Genomic DNA, 22,772 nt, shown 5'->3' with positions numbered 1-22,772 from the left:
GTTATTGCATAGTATTAGTATCATTTGAATTAATAGGAAAGATAAATAATGCAGACATGTGCAGTATGTTTAATGTTGATAAATATCTATACTGTTTTACAGACTGAGACATCTTTCATGACTTTCGAAGGGCTGCAAATACAAGGTGCTGTCAAAATAATGGAAAAGCTAACAGTAAGTTCAACTCTTAAAATACTTTGAATATAAATTTAATTGTTAGGAAGTCTCTTCTGCAGTTACTTGTCAGGAGTGTTGCCCAGTATGTTCAGACAGGAAGAGAATAAAAGTTTTGAAACATGGTACTCCTTGAAGACTGGATGGATAGATTGGATATCTAATAAAGAGGTACTGGTTTGAATTGGAGAGAAAAATTTATGGTGCAATTTCCCTAAAAGAAGGGACTGATTGAAAGGGCATGTCCTGAAGCAGCGAGGTATTGTCATTGTGTGGAGAGAAGGCTGATGGATAAACATAATAGGAGACAAATCTTGACAACAATAAGTGTGTTCAAAGTGATGCAGGTTACAGTAATTATGCAGAGAAAAAAGGCTTGCAGATGACAGTCAAGGGTGGAGAATTGCATGAAAAGTCTTCGGACTGAAGTCCACTACGGCAGTATCCAATGATAAGTGTACTCTTTGCTACTACATGGTTATTAGTTAAGTTGTGTGGGCACACAAGTAAATATATATTTCAGTTATAATTGAGAGTAATATTAGTATATCTGAGATGTTGTATGGCAGTAATAGGGTCCAAAATGTCGTTCGTAAAATGCAGTGTTAAAATAAAACAGTGGAAACACCAGGTTGGAATATAAATAATATTAGGAGAAGGATAAATCGGTATTCACCATAAAGATGACCTGTTGAGCTGCGGACAGGCACAACTAAGAGACTGTTAAACATTATAGTGTTTGGTCAAAGCCTTCTTCAGCAGAAGAAAACACACGCATTCACACACAAGGAAGCACACCTCATGCACACAGGACTGCTACCACAAGCAGCTCTTGCTAGAATGTGACTGTTGTGTGAATAGCAATCTGCAGTGGGTTGGGGAAGAATGCGGATAACAGCGTACAGGTGATGGGAGAGAAGAGTGCTGTCTGGAAGGATGTGCAAGGACTAGAGACTGTCAGGTGCAGTGTCAAGAGCAGAGGAGGAGGGAAGGGGAGAGGATGAGCAGGTATATTATCAGAGAGCAGCATATAAAGAGGGTGAGGGAATTTCAAAGGGAGGAGGTAATAGGACGAGGGGGCTGAAACTGTTGGGTGGGAGGGTGTATGGACAGGAGGTTACCATAGGCTGAGGCCAGGATGCTTTTGGGAGTGGAGAATGTGTTGTAAGTATAATTTCCATCTGTACAGTTCAGAAAAGCTGGTGGTGGAAGGGAGTATCCAGATGGCCTGGTTTGTGAAGCAGCCATTGGTTTCAAGCATATTGTGTTCAGCTGCATTTTGTGCCACAGGGTGTTTTACTTTGTTTTGGCTGCAGTTTGGTGGTGGCCATTTGTCTTGGTGGACAGATGGTTGGTAGTTGCACCAATATAAAAAGCTGTGCAGTGATTGCAGCTTAACTGGTGTACAACATGGCTACTTTCACAGGTGGCTAGACCTTTGATGGGGTAAGATATAAGTCTGTGACAGGTCTGGAATGGGAAGTGCTAGGTGGGTGGATGTCTCGGGCCTTGGTCTTCCACCTGTGAAGGCAGCCATGCTGTGTATATCAGCTCTGCTGCAATGATTGTATAGCTCTTATATTGATGTGACTACCAATCAGCTGTCCACCAAGATAATGGCCACCGTCAAACTGTCACCAAGAGCGAAGTAGACATGCTGTGGCATAAGGTGCAGCTGAGCACAACACGCTTGATTTCAGTGGCCGCTTCACAATCTGAGTCATGTGGATCGTCCCCTTCACCACCAGCTTTTCCTAACTGCACAGATGGGAGTTAACCTTACAACAAATTCTCCACTCCTGAAATTGTCCCAGTCTGGTCCTGTGATAACCTACTGTTCCCACACCATCTGCCCAACAGTTTCTGCCCCCTCATCTTATCACCTCCTTCCTTTCCACATTTACACCCTTTCTGTGTGCTGCCATCTGCCGATGTACTTACCTGTCCTTTCTCCTTCCCTGTTTCCCTCCTTTTCTAGTCCCAATTCCCCCCCCCCCCCCCCCTCCATGTCCCCCTCCCAACACTGTGCCTAGCAGTCTCTAGTCCATGCATGCCTCATCAGACAGTATTCTTCTCACCCGCCTCCCCCCGAATCCACACCATGCTACCCTCCCTCTTCCCTGTCCCACTCCAGATTGCTATTCACATGGTAGTCTCATTATGATTGAAGTTGCTGGTGATAGTGATCATGTGTGCATGAGGTGTGCTTGCTTGTGTGAATGTGTGTGTTTTATTTGGTGAAGAAAGCTTTGATCAAAAGCTATATTGTGTAACAGTCTTTTCTTTGTGCCTGTCGGCAACTCAGCAGGACATCTTCACAGTGAGTTGCAGTCTATCCTTTTTCTAATATCGTTGCAGTGTGTTGAAACGGATTTGCAGTATGCGTAAGTGGTTTATAATGTCATGGTTAAAATAATTATTTAGTTCAGAATAATAAAAGATAGTGACTCTTGGAATCCCAGCTAGAGAAGAGATTCTAAGGTTTGATTAAAAAATTAAAAGAAGAACATTACTTGGGAAATGTTAGAGGTAGAACAGTATTTTTGGGTCAAATCTAGTCTGTGATTTCAATTCTTGGCTTTGAGCCATGATATCATGTGTGACGTCATGAGTTTTAGCTGTGAGCAGCCTGTTATTATCTGTGATTTTCTTGGTAACTTGTGTAAACTATGCTATTTAATCTGAATTTGTCACAATTTCCGAGGATGTGGTTAGGCAGCAACCTAAGAGCACATTGGAAAATGAGTGAAACAAGCAGCAATCATATCAATATTTGTGGTTGTCACAAATATTTGCCCCCTCCACTCCTCCAGAATGTGATAAGACTTTATTTAAGATTTATCCTTTTGGTATTGATCTGTCTACTTTATCTGCATAGCTCAATTCAAGTTGTAGATTCTGTGTTTCATTATTTTTTTGTAATTATTAACTGTACCTTGTTCCTATCTATTGTATTTCCCTTGTTTTATTGTTAGTATGAGTCTGAAGGTCTTAAGGTGCATCTTATTTTCTCCCCAAACAGAACTCTACTTTCCTGTAGCATAACTGTATGAGCTATAAAAGAAGAGTAATAGAAAGGGAAACACAAACTAGCTGCAATAGGGAATCTGCATGTTTCCCGAGTCAATATAATCTATACACACACCACAGTAGGTAAACGAGTTTAAACTTTGGGACATGTTTCACAGCAAATGTCGAGTGATATTAATATGCATGTACACACTCTAGGACTATTTTTGTTGTTGTTGTAGAAATGAACATATTGTTTGATTTGATAAAGTAAAATCGCTATGTGTTTATACTAAATTGTAGACACTCTCAACAGTCTGGCACTTCCGCTAATCCGGTACCCTCATGTGCGAGGAATGGCTGGTTTAGCAAGAGTATAGTGTATTAATGATGGCAATCAGACAATGGTTAGGTAGTAGATGAGAGCTGAGTAATCAAAAGGCATCTACAGGTACAATTAAATTGATGCACATTTAGATATGAAATGGAAAGTATAGTAATGAAGTGGAAGTAAATGATGGAAAAATTAAAATTTGTATTTGGAGGCTGTGACAGCATTAAGTGACATAAGTCAGGTAAAGTTGGCAAGAAGGGAAGGAGAGCAATATGGTGAGATTGGGTTTTTCTAGTTAATGGATGTACACTTGGATCAGACAACAAGATGGTTGAGAGGTAGTTGTCTACTGGACAGCTATGCAACCAGTCACAAATGATCGTGGCCATACTTGTTACTCTGTCGAACATTACTCTACCTCAGGTGCCAGTTACCACACTCAGTTGCAGATGATGCTTGTGGCCGTTATTTTAACATTTGTGATTCACTTTCATTTGCAGTGTTCTTCAGTTCATCTTGTTTATGTCCTTAACTAGTTGTGAAAGCACACAGAAATGTGATAAGTTACCACCCTACCAAGCAAACCCAGTACCGCATGTTTATGAACAGCATGTGAGTATATCCAGAACAGGGACATACAGCTACTGCTGTCACGGCCATATTGTGTGTTTGTAGACAAACATGGACTGACATCACTGTCCCCTTCCCTAATTTCGTTAATTTGATTGAGGTTCAGTTGGAGTATTATGAAGCTGGACAGTTTACTTTCAGGTCACTAGTAATGAAACTTTGGTTGTTTCCAGCTCATTAATGAATCCCTTTACTTGTTTAATTGTGGTGATGGTGGTAGCAGCAGCTGCTACTAATATTGGTAACTGTAATGTTAGTGACAGTATATTAGTATTTTTTAAAATAATGTTATATAGTATGAATATATGGATGGACGTTGTACTGAGAATAAATTTTACAATTATTATTTTGTATGTGTTTCAGAGTTTGGCATTCCAAAAGATAAACCGAATTATTACAGCTGTTGACTCTCAACCAATGTTTGATGGTGGTGTATTAATAAATGTCTTGGGAAGATTGCAGGTAAGATATTCTAAGATTCTGCTCCTCCGTCAAATATTTTTCTGCAACATCTCCTGTTTGTATGTGTAAGAGAGAGAGAGAGAGAGAGAGAGAGAGAGAGAGAGAGAGAGAGTTGATGCAGAGGTTCATATGACAACCTGAGTTGTATGAAGTTTTCAGAGGATGGGTTACTGGTTTTTCTATGATAAGACACTGTTAGATGATGAGCAGGCAGATAAAATTTAGAGGTGAATAATTGTTGAACTACAGTTTTTTCATTTTTCTTAACAGCAAGAAACTTAAACACACTGTTTTGACAGTAGCATGTGTCTAAAATTCCTGCTGTGAAGACTGAATGTTAGCTTAGCAGTTACACTTAATGTGTTTTATGTACCCATCTGCTATCAGTACAATATTTGAAGAGTGAGAGATGGTCTGTAATTTCAGCCACTGTTATAATCATTCAGAATTGTCACTATCATTGGAAATGTATTATTCGTACATTTTTGTTAAATTTAAGATGGAGGAATATTGTATTCTGTGCAGACAGATGAAGATCCGCCACATGCTTATCTCCAGACATTTGTACTGAAGCCTATAGGAACAAGTTTTTTCGTGCAACATGACTTGTTCCGACTTGCTCTGCACGACACTGTGTAGACGTGAATGTGGCAGCACATCCCTCATGTTTCAGGCAAGACATTACCGGCATTTAGCTTGGAATCAGTTCTTTAGCTTTTGTTCTGTAATTTCTTCACAACAGTAACGTAAGTTTGCTACTGCATTGTGCAATGCCCTGCTTGTAATAAAAGCAGTATGATGAAATAATTCACAAACTATTAACATCCAAGCAACCCTATTTCGTGCATAACTTGTTAATTAATATCCTTTATGTCCAACATGTGCTTTCTATGTAAAATGTGAATCATGTGGACATTACCTTCAGAATTTGTCCCACATTACTGGCATGCACTGATTTGTGTTGATTGGAGGTGGGTTTCATAGTCCTGGAAATCGATAAATCCTGATTTAGTTTTTAATACAAAATATCACATTAATGAAGTCTTAATTTAGCTCTCCAGCGATACTGTGAGGTTCTAAAACTCATATGTACCTAACACCTAATTTTTCATTTGGGTTCAGTACTATCTCTTTGCGAACGTGTTCAGATTCAGTGGGGTACAAATAATTCAAATGGCTGTTAATCTCATATCCTTACACCAGTAGAAGCAAGGAATGTTCAACACATTGAAAACTTTATTAATTCTCACAGGACAGGAGAGTAAAGCAGTGGAACTTTAGATTCCCACCGCCAAATTCATATTCTTGAGGAAAAACCTTTTTTCACAAAGTGCTGAGCATCCAGTGCACGTTGGTATATTAATTATTCTCATGATTTTGAAACGCATCCCTGTTGGTTTTTGAATGCATTCTAAGTTGATTTCTGAATATATCATAAGTTGATATTTGAATGCATGCATACTGTACATGATGTCTCTGCCAGGAGCATCCCCGTCGCATCTAGAAAGAACTTTCCTGCAAACAAAAGGGGGTGGGGCTGTACAAGCTGAGCGGAATAAAGCTGAACGGGTAAATGCCAATCACAGTTTATTTAAGTGGTTGACTGGGTTTGTGAATGATCAGTGTTGTTAGAATTACTAGTGAAAGCCATAGATTCAGACTACCAGAGTGGAAATAAATGACTAACAGGAATAACAGATAAAAAAAATTACGTGTTATCTTCCCTGTGTATCCAAGAAAATGCAATTTTCACAAATATTTGGCCAGATCACTACACTAGTAAGGGCCAGTTGTACAGTCCCCAGCTAACATGCACGTAAGTTTTATTGTGGGAGTAGCACGGAAAACGCGTTGTAGGAACACATAATAATGCCTAACCGGTGAATAAACGTAGGATAACTAAACCGGTGATTGTGGCAGGGTTAGTGAAGTTAACTGGAGAATAAGTTTCGACATGAATGAGGAAGGAGAAGAAATGAGGGTATCACACAAATTGTGGAAGAATATGATAATTTCAAATTTATACAAAAATTTCGTACCACTGCTTTTCGATCTTGTGCTTGAGAAGCTACTGCCTATGAATGAAATGTGAAGCTATTTCCTAACATAAGCTTTTTGCTTATAGTAGGCCTCGGCATTTTATATTCATACTTCATGAATTATATGACCATTTGTTCCAAAACCATCTCGTTTATTTGGCGTGTGTTACAATTACTGCAATATCAGACGGGCCTATTTTGTTTTATCTAGCAGACAGTGACAAAATACACGTAATAAGCTCAAGAAACCATACCAGTCTTGGGTACTATTTGTATTAACAGCTTTTTCAGTATTAGACAATGACATTTCGTGTTTCCATGTAGCAAAACATTTGACGAACTTTGATGAGGTAATAGGTTCTTTTGCAGGAAGGGAAGCACTCCTGAAAAGCCGTAGCAAGTTTAGAGAGGAAAAAATGCTAGGACTTGAGGTTTGGAGAAATGTGCATTGTCTCTCTTGCCTTTACTAGTTTTATGTATCCTATATTTAATATGTCACACAAAAGAGAAAGTTATTAGCTAATAGGCAATAAATAGTGCTAATTTTCTGAGGATTTCTTGTTCTCTCGGTTACAAATAATCCCATTCAGTAATAATTGCGAGTTTGTTTTAAGAGGGGCAAGATCTCAAACCGGCCGACTGGGAGGAGGAGAGGCTCCATGGGACATTCTAATGTCCACTGTCCTGAGTGTAGTTTGATGGCATCCATTACAAAACAAACACATTTGAATTCGACAGAGCGAAATACAGTGAGATGCGATAGAACAGTGCTGTGTGAAGAGGCGTGGCACTGCACTTTGGAACACTTAAAGACCAAATAACGTGGCTTACATTTTCCAGGAAGCTATATATTTTATGTATGAGACTCTTCGGAAAGCTGTGCACTACTTTTGGCGTCCTACCTCAAAAACTGGGGGGAGGGGGAGGGGGGGTGTCACTATCTAGTATTGCCTCAGTTTTGAAATATCGTAGATCCGGGATTGATACACAGAGCAGTCAGAGTTGTAGTGGGGAGTTGGGTAGTCTCCACATGACCCTTGCTTAAGTTCAGTGATTTTGCTGTTTCCTCTTTGTTTATTGCTCTCATGTCACATGAAAACAAGGCTTTCTGTAGCCGGCAGCTATCAAGTGAATTAAAATAGATTCACATAAGTACGAAAGGTTAAAATATGTTATTAGTTTCAGATTTTATTTTATTTCCAGCTTTCTGACAGTCAAGCATTAATCGCCTTGCAGAACAATGAAGTTATTTTTGTCAGTTTGCAAAAGAAATTTGGCTTTTATTAACCTTTTCTGCTGAGGACTGTCCATTTTATTTTTTTTATTTTATTTATTTTTATTTATCGTGTCAGAAGCAAACTAAAAACAATATTAGATACATTACTACATACATACATACATACATTATGGTTTATAAATTAAACTAGTCAAGAATGAAATAAATGATTAGACACAGATTGTGTTGTCAAACATAAGGTAATTTTAATCTATACAGTGGATGCCCAAAAGTTTGCAACGTCCAGTGCACTTTGTGTAGCGTTTACGAGGTCCTCCATGGTGCACACAGTTGGAGGTAATGTGCATTGTAGTAGATGTGTTGATATCTGCACGGCAGCTCCTCAGTCACACTGGAGAGAGTCCACCTGGAAGCCCCACCTCTCCAGATTACTCTTGGATCTTGTGACAGAAGAACGCAGGCGGTTGAGTGATTTCCATGTGGACCATTTCTCTGTGTGGCCTGGGGGAAGAACTTCTTGTGGGATCGGCCACTCCTCCAGATGCTGGCATCTGACCTGCCATCTCTTCTCCCGATGTTGATGTGGAGTGTCAGCGAGTGGTTCTGTACTGTGAAGAAAGCTCTTTCTAGACACAAGTCTTTGCTGTGCCGGTTGGTGGCCATGTAGTGGGTGGGCTTCGGATGTTAATGCCTTCTTCATTTCACTCCGTGCTGCTGTATCTCTTCGGATGTCCAGGGGGGGGGGGGGGGGGCTATACCGGATAAGCAGTACAGTTTTTCCACAGGTGTGGCTCTTAGACAACCCGTAGTGATATGACATGTCTCATTCAGAGCAACATCAACTTTCTTTGTATGTGTAGATCTGCACCATACTGGGCAAGCGTACTCAGCTGCAGAGTAGCAGAGGGCTAATGCGGATGTGTGCACTGTGTCTGGCTGTGCTCCCCATGTTGTTCCAGTCAGCTTCCTAACCACATTGTTCCTGGCAGCCACTTTTTGCTTTGTTTTTAAGCAGTGTTCCTTATATGTAAGAGCACGTTCCAGAGTGACTCCGAGGTATTTTGGAGTCTTGCAGTGTTCTAAAGAGGTTCCTTCCCAATCTATCTGCAAGGTTCTACTAGCCTGTCTGTTTCGGAGGTGGAAAGCACAGGTCTGGGTCTCAGAAGGATTTGGTTTCAATTGATTGTCCCTGTAATAGGCAGTTAATTCTTTCAGACCATCAGTTAGCTTTCGCTCCACCCTCTCAAAGCTGTGATCTTGTGCTATGATTGCTCGGTCATCTGCATATATGAAGCTTTGTGTTCCTTCTGGTAACGGCTGGTCATTAGTGTATATATTGAAGAGGGTGGGTGCCAGTACACTGCCCTGTGGCAACCCATTTTTCTGCTGCCTCCATCTGCTTCTTTGTCCAAACAAACATGCGAGTAAATAAACAGCTGTCCGTTTATTTCAAACGAAGCGTTTAATTCCTCACTACTGGCTAGTTTAAATTGTTCGCTGCATTTAAAGTGCACGTTTTCATCTTCTAGCATGTATGGCATTGTGCCATAATAAAGAACCAAACATGAGATAATACAGTACTGGTACTCCGAGAAAATTTACATCTGAATCTGGAGATACGAGTGTGCACTTTAAGCTGAATCGTGCATTTTTTGTATGGTTCATGAAATTCTGATGCTCTTGGAGTGTCCTCTGATGTCTTGTTTCTTTTATGACATAATGTAAGATCTTTTAATGTTTTACACGTACAAACATACGGGCTTCCTGCATCATCATAACTGCACAGGCACAGTGACACTTGTTAACTGGTGCTCTCTGGCAACTGCTGAAACGAAGCCTATTTCTAACAGGTCAAGGGAAAATATTGTGAATGGTGCTTTGAAAAGTGTTGCTTTCAAAGTAAATTTCCTTTTGTGCAAGATTAACTATGTGCGAGAATGTACGATGAATTTCTTAAATCACAGAGTGTTTGACTCTCATTTAAAAATCAACTCTTTCAGACGACCTTTAGAAGAATTTCAAGCCAAGATGATCAGACATTTATGTGATCATCAAAAACTTCTCTGGCACATTTGTGTGATGTATCTTAAAGTGTAACACGCTTAAAAAAGATCAACATTATGTGTGAAAGCTTTGCTTTTCTTGTAGCAACTCTATATATATTAATTTAAACCATTAACTTTTCCTATTTGCTTGGTCACGCTACTTGACAGTGATGTTGCTATTGGCTGACTACATCACATGTCCTATACTCTGAATATCTGCCGTCATCGGCTGGCTATATCACGTGACATGAGCTATGACTGGCTTACAAAAGCGCATCGCAATCTCTATTTCAATGCTTCAGAAAGTAACATGCGGTGTTTGGTGGAATTCGAATTTATATACTTTCATAATACGAAAACATGCAGCGTACATGTTGCTGCACATCATATATCTTTCCAAAACATGCGCTCCCCCTCCCCCCACCTAAGTTTCGTTTTGTAAAGTGCTGGTAAATTCTACGCAGCATATAAAACCATAACAATTCAATGGATCGATAAGTTTTACAGTTCCGAGGAAAAGTATACAGTCGTTTAGCGTGGAAAAAGTGTGTTTTCACCCGGAAGAAGGTGTATTTTTAACTTGGAAACCCGGCAAAAATCCGGGAATTTTTTTTCCTTGTCCACGTGTACACCCTGTGCTAACACTATCCAGGTAATTTTAGTGCAGTGTCAAATCACACAGTGTATGCATAGTTGATACACAAACTGGAAACATATGTCTAGGTTTTTGATCTGCTAAGCATTTCCATTTACAGCAGGAAGAGAGAAAACAAGGGAAACGTGCACCAGATTCTTGAAAATTAGACATCAGGCGAAAGAAAAAATTGTAAGTAACTTCATGTCTTGGATATTGTCTCAGTCCAGAGTGCTGAATTTCATACTGATGGGTATATCTATGTTCTGTTATATATTCTCCCACTCAGAACTTGTGATAGCTGGAGAAATGGCCCCCTTTGTTTAATGTTTGTCTGTACCCCAGTTTTGCACTTCATTGTTGGTAAGCCTCCCCTTTATCTCGTATATGGCCAAGAACTAGCCTTGTTGATTGAACCATTCCAGCATTTGTATGAAGTGATTAAGTAAAACCATGTGAAACCTAAATCAGGGTAACTGGACAGAACATGAGCTTTCACACACCCAAGTCTGGGGTTCTTGTTTTAACAAATGCACCATTTCAGTCTGTCATATCTAATGTGCAGTTCTTAGATTTGTGCATACTCGGAATGAGTTAGTGTAATAACATAAAAAATAATTATGCACTGTTCATTTAGTCAAAACCCCATAAACTTCTGCTTACTTCCTACTAAAGCAACATTTCTGCCCTAAAACTAGTTTTCATTCATTTAAAAGTATTGCGAGGGAAAGGTGTTGGCAGTGATATATATCTGATGAGTCATAAATAATGAAAAATATTCAGAAGACCTCATGGTGCCATGTGGTGCAAGAAGTCAGGAGCAGTTGCCACTTCTTGCATTGTGGATTTATTTACCATGTATTTTCTATCACATATTTTTCACAGGACACCAAAGTCATCCATCATTGGAAAGAAACTGGAGAAAGCTCAATTGATCATAGAGTATGGGTAGTCATTTACAGCATTATTAACCATATGCTGCCAACATGAAAGATCAGCAGTCTTTGTTTCGTGAAGGTTGAGCTGGAAATGGAAAGAGCGACAATTGGCTCAAGAAAGAATTCTGTTTACTATAGCAGTGCGCTGTTTTTTTCTACCATACATGCTCCAACCCAGCAGCTGAAGATGAATCCCTCACAGCGATGCTTCTGTGGCAACTTTCACAAATTTGCAGTAGAACAGCAAGCACCTGGCCTGTGAGCTTGCATAAGAAAGATCAGTGATTGTAAGACAGTTGTATGAAGAAAAAGTTCCCAGGATTTACCTCCCATCAGGGAAAAAAATGTAACTCAGTGAACGAAAATTGAGGTGTACAGTGCATTTTTGCCATCTCTAGCATTTAGTGACCAGAGCTGACTGACAGTGTATGTTGTGATGACAGATAATTTGGTACAAACAGTTGTATAGAACCAAAGAATAAGCACAAGATCTTTCAGCACTTCACTAGAAATGTCACAAAGCCCCATTGTGTGCAAACTCTACAGTTACTCTTCCATTTCTTTTTTACTTCCATAAGGTGCAGGTATTGTTGCCGATAGACAAATTTTCCACTTTGGCAACTTCATAGTAAGTCAGCAAATTCAAGATCAAAACACACACACACACACACACACACACACACACACACACACACCTCATATATAGTATATACGAGCGGACAGAAAAAAACCTCCCCAGCACGCAAGTAAGAAGCTGTCAACGAATATTGGGTGTCTAGATCTGGTGATACGTTAAATCTTTACAATTATCTCATAGAACCACATGTACTACAACCAAGACTGACAGGAGAGCAATGTTAGCATCGCTTGAATGCTTCTTTGTCAGAATTATTGGAAGATATGGCCGGGCCTGTTACTCGGACCTAAGTCAATATTTATGGTATTCTGAGTACTTGTAGGCCTGAGGGAAACATTCCACGTGGGAAAAATATATCTAAAAACACAGATGATGTGACTTACTGAACGAAAGTGCTGGCAGGTCGATAGACACACACACACAAACATACACATGAAATACAAGCTTTCGCAACAAACTGTTGCCTCATCAGGAAAGAGGGAAGGAGAGGGAAAGACGAAAGGATGTGGGTTTTAAGGGAGAGGGTAAGGAGTCATTCCAATCCCGGGAGCGGAAAGACTTACCTTAGGGGGGAAAAGGACAGGTATGCGCGCGCGCACACACACACACATATCCATCCGCACATACACAGACACACACAAGCAGACATTTGTAAAGGCAAAAAGTTTGGGCAGAGATGTCAGTCGAGGCGGAAGTACAGAGGCAAAGATGTTGTTGAAAGACAGGTGAGGTATGAGCGGCAGCAAATTGAAATTAGCGGAAATTGAGGCCTGGCGGATAACGAACTGAAGGGAGAGTTTCCATCTCCGGAGTTCTGACAGGTTGGTATTAGTGGGAAGTATCCAGATAACCTGGACGGTGTAACACTGCCAAGATGTGCTGGCTGTGCACCAAGGCATGTTTAGCCACAGGGTGGTCCTCATTACCGTCCCATTGTAGCTGGCTACCAAGCCCCCACAGAACGTATCTCTGCCTACGTAGATCAACACCTTCAACCCATTACATGCAGTAGTCTCCCATCCTTCATCAAAGACACCAACCCCTTTCTCGAACGCCTGGAATCCCTACCCAGTCTGTTACCCCTGGAAACCGTCCTTGTAACCATTGATGCCACTTCCTTATACACAAATATTCCACACGTCCAGGGCCTCGCTGCGATGGAGCCCTTCCTTTCACGCCGATCACCTGCCACCCTACCTAAAACCTCTTTCCTCATTACCTTAGCCAGCTTCATCCTGACTCACAACTTCTTCACTTTTGAAGGCCAGACATACCAACAATTAAAGGGAACAGCCATGGGTACCAGGATGGCCCCCTCGTACGCCAACCTATTCATGGGTCGCTTAGAGGAAGCCTTCTTGGTTACCCAGGCCTGCCAACCCAAAGTTTGGTACAGATTTATTGATGACATCTTCATGATCTGGACTCACAGTGAAGGAGAACTCCAGAATTTCCTCTCCAACCTCAACTCCTTTGGTTCCATCAGATTCACCTGGTCCTACTCCAAATCCCATGCCACTTCCCTTGACGTTGACCTCCATCTGTCCAATGGCCAGCTTCACACGTCCATCCACATCAAACCCACCAACAAGCAACAGTACCTCCATTATGACAGCTGCCACCCATTCCACATCAAATGGTCGCTTCCCTACAGCCTAGGTCTTTTTTGGCAAACGAATCTGCACCACTCCGGAATCCCTGAACCATTACACCAACAACCTGAAAACAGCTTTTGCATCCCGCAACTACACTCCCAACCTGGTACAGAAGCAAATTACCAGAGCCACTTCCTCATCCCCTCAAACCCAGAACCTCCCACAGAAGAACCCCAAAAGTGCCACACTTGTGACAGGATACTTTCCGGGACTGGATCAGACTCTGAATGTGGCTCTCCAGCAGGGATACGACTTCCTCAAATCCTGCCCTGAAATGAGATCCATCCTTCATGAAATCCTCCCCACTCCACCAAGAGTGTCTTTCCACCGTCCACCTAACCTTCGTAACCTGTTAGTTCATCCCTATGAAATCCCCAAACCACCTTCCCTACCCTCTGGCTCCTATGCTTGTAACCGCCCCCGGTGTAAAACCTGTCCCATGCACCCTCCCACCACCACCTACTCCAGTCCTGTAACCCAGAAGGTGTACACGATCAAAGGCAGATCCACGTGTGAAAGCACCCACGTGATTTACCAACTGACCTGCCTACACTGTGATGCATTCTATGTGGGAATGACCAGCAACAAACTGTCGATTCGCATGAATGGACACAGGCAGACAGTGTTTGTTGGTAATGAGGATCACCCTGTGGCTAAACATGCCTTGGTGCACGGCCAGCACATCTTGGCACAGTGTTACACCGTCCGGGTTATCTGGATACTTCCCACTAACACCAACCTGTCAGAACTTCGGAGATGGGAACTTGCCCTTCAATTCGTTATCCGCCAGGCCTCAATCTCCGCTAATTTCAATTTGCCGCCGCTTATACCTCACCTGTCTTTCAACAGCATCTTTGCCTCTGTACTTCCGCTTCGACTGACATCTCTGCCCAAACTCTTTGCCTTTACAAATGTCTGCTTGTGTGTGTCTGTGTATGTGCGGATGGATGGATGTGTGTGTGTGTGTGTGTGTGTGTGTGTGTGTGTGTGTGCGCGCGCGAGTGTATACCTGTCCTTTTTTCCCCCTAAGGTAAGTCTTTCCGCTCCTGGGATTGGAATGACTCCTTACCCTTTCCCTTAAAACCCACATCCTTTTGTCTTTCCCTCTCCTTCCCTCTTTCCTGATGAGGCAACAGTTTGTTGCGAAAGCTTGAATTTCGTGTGTGTGTCAATCGACCTGCCAGCACTTTCGTTCGGTAAGTCACATCATCTGTGTTTTTAGATATATTTTTCCCACATGGAATGTTTCCGTCTATATATATATATATATATATATATATATATATATATATATATATATATATATATATTAATACTGTTGTTCCCCATGTTGCTTCCCCCATATCAACTAACCATGATGCGTAGTGCTATCAGAAGAAAACATAGTGGACACTGTCTTTGCTCACATTTAGTTGCTCAGCTGCATGACGCTATACGCTTTGCCCTATAATTTACGGCAACATACACAGGTTGTGGAGTCATATTGCTCCTTCCTCCTGTCTTCTGCAGGTGCACAGGAACCCTCAAAAGCACCCTTCACATTTCTCGGTTATATGAAAGTTGGTTACTGTGCCATTTATTGACATACTATTATTGTATGTCTGTGAAATTTTTTCCACATTTATGATTTACCTTATATTTCTGATAATTTGGTATTTAATGCTTAGAATTTGGACCAAAAATGAGTTTGTGCTGTGAAGGTAGCTTGAAAATTTTGAGTGGTATGTGGTCATTCTCATCATAGAATTATGTGAGCTCTAGGAAAATACACATTTTCTCTGAACTAATAGTGGCCACTGAGAGCATCCAATAATCGTGGTTACTGAATGTGGTATGGTACCTGACACTGCAATACTTCATGGTTACTGGTTAGCTGAGAGACCAGCTAGTGTGTCATGTCTGAAACATATTCAGCTAATGTGTATGTATGACACCAGTGTCCAAGGCAAAGCAGGTAGCATTTTGAATTCATTTGGCCACACGCATCTGAAGTACAGACGTTTTGTTACTATTACAATGCTAAAGCCATTTTCTTTTGTTATACATTGATACAAGGTGTTTATGCTTACTGCAGATTATGTTGGCTTCATGGAGCTTATTTTATGCTGATAGAGGATTTTTGTTAATATTACATTTAAGTACATTATTTCACTGTTATGAGTATGTGCCATTAATACATTTTTTTATGTTGAGTCTTTCAGTGTTGCAGTTTTCACAATACAAAAATAGTTATTTTAGGAGGGATGTGAGTGATTGTCTCAGTGTAAATATAAAGAAATAAAACTTACAGGATTTTAAATTTGACCAACTGCCTGTCTAGGGAAACTGTTTTAAGTGGAGGGTTTGGTATATGGATACATATTTTGACAAGTTCTGTTGGTACTTCATGTAAGAGCAACAGCAGAAAATGCTCAGTGTGTTTCTGGCACATGCTTGTAACACTTTTCTGAATGATTTGCCAAAGCATGTAATGTTCACACAGCAGTTGCATGTTATTGTGCAGCATGTAGTTTTAACAGCTGGTTGGTATATTATTCCTGTGAAAAGCTTTACATATTTTGTGGTTTTTGGAGTTGCAGTATGCCATATTTGCAGTTAAATTTAAAAAAGAATAGTGTTTGACAGTTGCATGGATGCTGTAATTAATGGTATGCCTTTTTCTGTTTGCTCAGCTTTTTATCTACCAATAGTCCAAACATCAGTACTTGTCAGAGTGATAGTATGTTTTGTGTTACTCTAAATTTGAAATAAATACATTCAGGGTAGTGTAATACTTCTTTAATCACTTTGAATTCTAATGTTATTAACTATCAACAGTTGTTGTATTTGCTATACCCTTCCTGCTAATCAAGACAAAATTATTGATTTTTTGAACTCTCTTAATGTAGCTTCCTTTCGGTGAGATAAACTTGAACTTGACATTATAGAAATGAAATGACAGTACATTAATATTTGCAACTGCATTTTCCTTCTTAATAATGTAAGGATGTAAAAGGTGTTTGGAGTTGGGGGAAGTCATAAGATAATATTAAATGGGCAAAAGTGTGAAGCACACAATGTCTGCAGTCTATTATATACTCTGCTGTTATTCCATCAAACACTTTATTTGAGTTGCCTCTGCTGAAGTGAATAAAATTATTATTTCCACATTTTTCCATGCATAGTGATGTGTATGACAGAGCAATATCCAGCTTTGAATTTCAACAAGCAATTGGATAAAATAAATAATAAAGATAAACAAAAACTGAGAATAAATATATGCAATTTCAAAAATTAATATACTGTTGTTCAATTTGTGTAAAATTGAAGCGAGTTTTTTTTTTTTTTTGCGCCCCTGATCGTGCACTCAGTGTCATATTTGTCTCAAAAGATGGCCATAGTGGAGACGGTACCTTGAAGTGAATTGTGTAGCTGTGTGAAAATTGTGCTGTATATTCTGATTTTTTTTAAACCCCTACAGCATTAATGGACTACATGTGTGTATTATACTACTTTAATGTCTTCGGACCTTGTACTGGCAGTTAGCATGATATTGTAGGACTGGCAATAATGTTTAAATTGATAACCAGTTGATGTGTGTTCATTACAGGAGACACTCATCTCCTAGTCATGCAAGCACTGTGCTTTGCACATGCCACTCCAGCAAGGATCTGCTATGAGCAACTTTGTTTGGATGAAATTGCTACCACTATACAACTTTTGTGGCCAACAATATGTTCACGATACTGTTGCCATTAGTTAGCATTTATTGTCACAGCATGTAGCCAGGCTTCAGGTGGGGAAGTCATTTTTCAGTTCAGTGCTGGAACCTACTACTAGTGAACAGCCATATCACTCAGTCACCTCCTCAGTACAGGGTAGAGAAGTTACTGTCTCACCTGCGTATTGCTGTTCACTGCATGTCATGGGGTACATAGACCAGCATGCGTGCAGAAACACCACTATTGGGCACTCTGTGCATTTGTACTAGTGTGTCATTATATACATTGGTACACACAGTGCGAGACTTCAAAAGCTACATGATAAAATGCAGCGTGGCACGCAAACAGGACATCTTTCAGGCAAATTATGCTGATGTAAGGATGTAACTGTGAAAGTGTGCTCATTGGACCTAGTTCCTGCAAATCTCCAGTTGTGGACAGTTGTGCACCCTTGGGTCACCTCACAAACAAACTGCTTTTAAAGTTGTACCATGTAATTGCTCTTATGTGTATGCACACCTACATATTTCTTTGGAAAGAACAGCAAAAATGTAAGCTACATTTTTCATAGATGTTTATAAAATAACCATTCCTAGGGAAGCTATGCTTTGATTGGCCCAGCAGCAATGTCAGATAGTATTGATCCTTACATTTCAGAGCGGGAATTTGATCACTTGGGAACCAAGAAAAAAGGGCATAGGTTTATCACCGTAGATTCCAGAGATAAAACTGAAGTGTGTGTGAATATAAGTGTATGTTTCAGTTGTATATAATATTCGGTAGTGAACTGAAACATATGTGATTAAAATACTTACACGTGAAACATCAACTGGAAAAAGGAAATCATTAAGTTGCGAAACCATGAGGATCAAACATGTCAGGATTAAACTGACATTTATATTTCCAGTAACCTCTTGGAATTTTATTTTTGAGGTCTCTCTCTGTCCACACCTGTGGTATTATGTTGCCAGTAGGGATTAACAAGATTTGGTTAAAAGGACTTTCATGTACTGTACATGCCTCTTCAAAGTCATTTCATTACACATTATAAAGCACATGAAACCAAACATACAAATCTGCTATTGCATCGGCTTACAGAGAATTGGCAGGTACTATGCTTTGCATAACGAAAGGGCCGACACAGTGGAACCCGACACTGCTAGGCTGTCATTGTTATGTTGGTGGTCCATTCTGCTAGCTGTCAAATACCAGGCTGTAATGATCTCAATTTTCATGCAGTGTTAAACCCTCTACCTTGTAGTTCTAGTGTGTGTAAGTGACATGTCATTGGAAGGAGTAAATGGAGAAATGATAGGCAAAGATGTACATACACATTATAGATTATTGCCAGTGTTTTGTACTGTATACACATAGAGCTGAAAAGATAAGCAGAAGGCAGGAGAAGATACAGGATATTATCAAATTACTAATGATTGACATCTGTAAATAACTTTTGTCTCTGTTACACTATCTCAACCTCTATACTTAACCCTTTTAGTGCCAAATACGATCTGATCGTGATCCAGATTTTCGGCGAAAAATGCCAGTAACGATCTGATCGTGATGCCCTTCTCATTCATTTTTTCTGTGCTTGAAGGCAAAGTTGTTAGTATTTCCTAGCCAAGATGCAGAAGGAAGGTCAAAGGCACAGCATATTGATCTTCTTTCCGATTGTCAGTGCGATATTTCGAGTGAAATAAACTTCTCTGGTGTTGTTTATTTACAGAGTATTTCGCGACAGCAAGGCGTCGTCAAGTAAGAAGTTGTGGTTCGATACGAGTGATTTAGACAATTATATGATAAGTAGTGGAAGTGAAGATGGATTTGCAGAAAGTGAATCGGATTATGAGATGTCCGGTGGAGAAGAGGACTCGTCGTTTTCTTCTTCAAGTGACGATTATGCGTCAGCAAATGACGACGACGACCAAACACAACTGAATTACAGTGCAAATACTTTTGTTGAAATCAAGGATGAGGCATCAGATAACCCGCCCCCTCCAAACTTTGTGTATGCAGAAGTACCAGGCCCTAAACATATACCAGCAAACGCCACACCAATTGATTTTTTCAGTTTGTTCTTCTTGCAGCAGCTTCTTACGATTATGGTGACTGAGACTAACAGATACGCTCGCCAGGTGATTCAGTCAACGCATTTATTGCCAAATTCGAGAATCAAACAGTGGCAACCAACAACCGTAGCAGAAATGAGGGCTTTTATAGCAGTGATTTTTAATATGGAACTGATAAAAAAAACGACGATTTTTAGTTATTGGTCAACTGATGTGAACCTGTCGACACCGTGGTTTTCGCAAATGTTTTCACGCAACAGGTTTCAGTTGTTGCTGTGGTTCTTACATTTTGTAGACAATTCGAAACTTCACCCTCCTGGTCACCCATTATATGATCCAACTGCCAAATTTCAAGTGTTGGTGGATATTGCCAACAATGTTTTCCGTCGCTACTACACTCCACACCAGCAACTGAGTGTTGATGAAAGTCTTGTTGGGACAAAGGCGCACTCACAGCTAATCCAGTACCTTCCCAATAAACATCATCACAGATGGGGAGTCAAATTTTGGATGCTGTGTGATTCAGTTGTTAATTACTGCCTAGGGTTTTATGCATACCGTGGTGCAAAAAGTGATGATTGCAAAAACAAAATAAAAGAGTATGGTCTGGGATAAGTAGTCGTCATGAAACTACTAGCTCTTGGGAGCTACATGCAAAAAGGTTACCATGTGTTTTGCGATAACTTTTTTACATCTATTCCTCTGGCAGAAAAGCTGTATTCAGTCAGCACTTATCTAACGGGAACAATTAGAAGAAACAGAAAATTCCTGCCACGTGGTCTTCTGTTGAATTATGCTGTAGGTCAGCTAAAGTTTTTCAAGAAATCTTTTATACTTCTCTGTGGCTTCAGACAGAAGAAATCACAGAGAAATCCAGTCCTCCTTGTGAGTACATCATCCTCTGCTACATCATCAGAAAAGACAGTTCGCAATAGACAGTCGGTCAAGAAACCAGATGTAATTTTTGAATATAATAAGTATATGGGTGGCATTGACTCATCTGATATGATGGCATACTGCTATTTAGATGAGAGGAGGACTGTCAAGATGCGGAAGAAGGTAGTGTTCAGCATAATTGCCAGGATGTTGCTGAATGCATATGTTTTGTATAAGGAAAGCCTAAACCCCAGCGACAAACCACTGACACGGCTGAAGTTTAACAGCATAGTCATTTGCAAACTTTCTCAACAGTGGTTTCAGGCAAGGACTGCAACCACAAGTGCAATAGATATAAATGTACCTGCTCCAACAGTATATGGTGTACAGACTCTTCCGGGGAGAAAGGAATGCTACTGTAGTGTTTGTTCTACGAAGGATAAGAAGCGGTGTTCACGAACAGTATGTGTTTGTTGCAAGAAAGGACTGCATCCTTCATGTGTTAGTCAGCTTGTGTGCAAGTAGTTGTCATAACTGCAACCTCACATTTGTCAGTGATTTATGACTGAAGAACTGAGAACACGTTCAGAGCAAAACAATTTTTTTTGTAATGTTATGTTCTTTTTTATTTTTTCCTTAGTGAAATAAAAAAATTTGTATTCCTTTATGATGATTTTGTTAAGGAAACTACAGAGATTCCATATATATCTGATATTTTTGAGTGTATCATCATTTGATGGGTCTCAGAGTAAACTGAAATCAAAGTTTTAATTTTTTTCGATAAACCCCATCATGAAAATAATTTTTTTCTCTGAAAATATGTTCTTTGACAATGTGTATTGCACATATTACTGCTGCCAGCAGCATTCCCTAAAAATTAAAAAAAAATTGCATTCCTTTATGCATTAGTTTAGATTTTATTGCAAGTATGGCAGAGGTCTGCAATTTACTGTAAAATCGCATGGCACTTTTAACATGATCTTTTGAGAAAACGTCTGGCACTAAAAGGGTTAAGAGCTATCAGCTTAAAAATTCAATAATTCAGAAGTGTTGAGTGATTTTAAGATTATAGTGTTAAATAACACTTAAGCATATGTCTTCGCCAAATAATTAAAACAAAAAATAGGTAGAGCACCTTAAACTTCTACATAAGCATGTTGTTCATAGACAGGCATAGTTGTGTTCTCATTAGCATTTCATTAGTTACTGATTCGTTGCAAGAAAGATTTACATAATTAATAACCAAGTGAAAGAACTAACTTCATTTTTATGTGATACCTCTTTAAGGCTATTGCAGATTCTCACTGTATTGTTTAAGCATTTATTTTGATGGAATTTGTATGCAAATAAACAAATACGACTTTCCTGACTGTCTTCCCTTTGTAACCAGTGTGATGAAGACCCGCCTCACGCCTATTCACAAGTGTTTGTGCTGAAGCCAGTGGGAAATTCTTTTTACTGCCAACATGATATATTCCGTCTGAGCATCCATGACAGCGCCTGATGGACACTGCCAAATGTGGGACAGCAACATGCCAAACCTGTGCCGCACTGCCGGTATGGGGTGTGATACAGACATTTGTATCTGGACATTGACCACGTGGTTTCGAATAAGTTACGTGTCCCCTGTTACTCGGCCGTTAAAAATTTATGAAAAACATTGTTAAGTTTACTTCAGCAAGTCATGCTTTTGCAGCTTAACTGTGTCCGGAACCACATGGTTATCCGCTTTGTTTTCCTCAGTCTGTTAATTTCATTAACGTTGAAATTTTCTGTGTAACTCATGTTAATTGATAAAGATTGTATGCAACACGTAAGTTTGTAATCCGCAAATTTTAAATATAAATTGTGCTTAATGACACTCTGAAACTTAATTGGACCCAGCCTTTATTTTTCACTTTTTTGTGTTCAGAAATTAAGAGACTGTGTTACTGTATTCAATCCTCAAATTTAAAAAAAAGAGGAAGTGCTTTCTGTTGTATTTTTATATTGTAATTATCATTCTCAACCATTTTAATATTTTGGGGAAGTTATTTGTTTGTAGCTTCAAATATCTGCTTAGTGATTTTTAATAGTGTATTCACCTTTAGTTTAATCATTCTTCAGTATGTCATTTAAAATATTTAAAAACAGTGGAGTATCCTTTTGCATAATGCTTATGCATAACATTGGAAGATTTGTAATTTGTAGAGACGAGATACGCCAGACAGCTCCCATGGCTGTGAAAGTACATTTAGCACTTTATTATATTGAGCTATAGCACTTTGCCTCATTTGGACTGAATAAATACGTACTGTGATACTTGTAACTAATTTTTTATTTCTGTTTGACC

The 22,772-nt window shown here is 39.7% G+C and overlaps 1 protein-coding gene across 3 annotated transcripts in view; it reads left to right on the top strand.

Moving 5' to 3' along the window:
* Positions 1-22,748, top strand: part of LOC126250456 (probable nuclear transport factor 2) — a 29,175-nt gene extending 6,427 nt beyond the window's left edge. Inside the window, exons 2-5 of one of the 3 annotated variants that reach the window (XM_049951563.1) lie at positions 103-174; positions 4,511-4,609; positions 10,686-10,756; positions 21,831-21,966. In XM_049951563.1, coding sequence (XP_049807520.1) covers positions 103-174; positions 4,511-4,609; positions 10,686-10,727 — 213 coding nt within the window. In that variant the 3' untranslated portion in view covers positions 10,728-10,756; positions 21,831-21,966. Of the gene's footprint in view, positions 1-102; positions 175-4,510; positions 4,610-5,134; positions 5,307-10,685; positions 10,757-21,830 lie in introns of those variants that run through there. The other 2 variants (XM_049951561.1, XM_049951562.1) reach the window with 2 other exon arrangements.
* The last annotated feature ends 24 nt before the right edge of the window (positions 22,749-22,772 follow it).

This window comes from Schistocerca nitens, chromosome 1, assembly GCF_023898315.1.
Source record: "Schistocerca nitens isolate TAMUIC-IGC-003100 chromosome 1, iqSchNite1.1, whole genome shotgun sequence".
NCBI lineage: Eukaryota > Metazoa > Arthropoda > Insecta > Orthoptera > Acrididae > Schistocerca > Schistocerca nitens.
The sequence above is the reverse complement of the archived record's forward strand: the minus strand, read 5'-3'. Positions and strand labels throughout refer to the sequence as shown.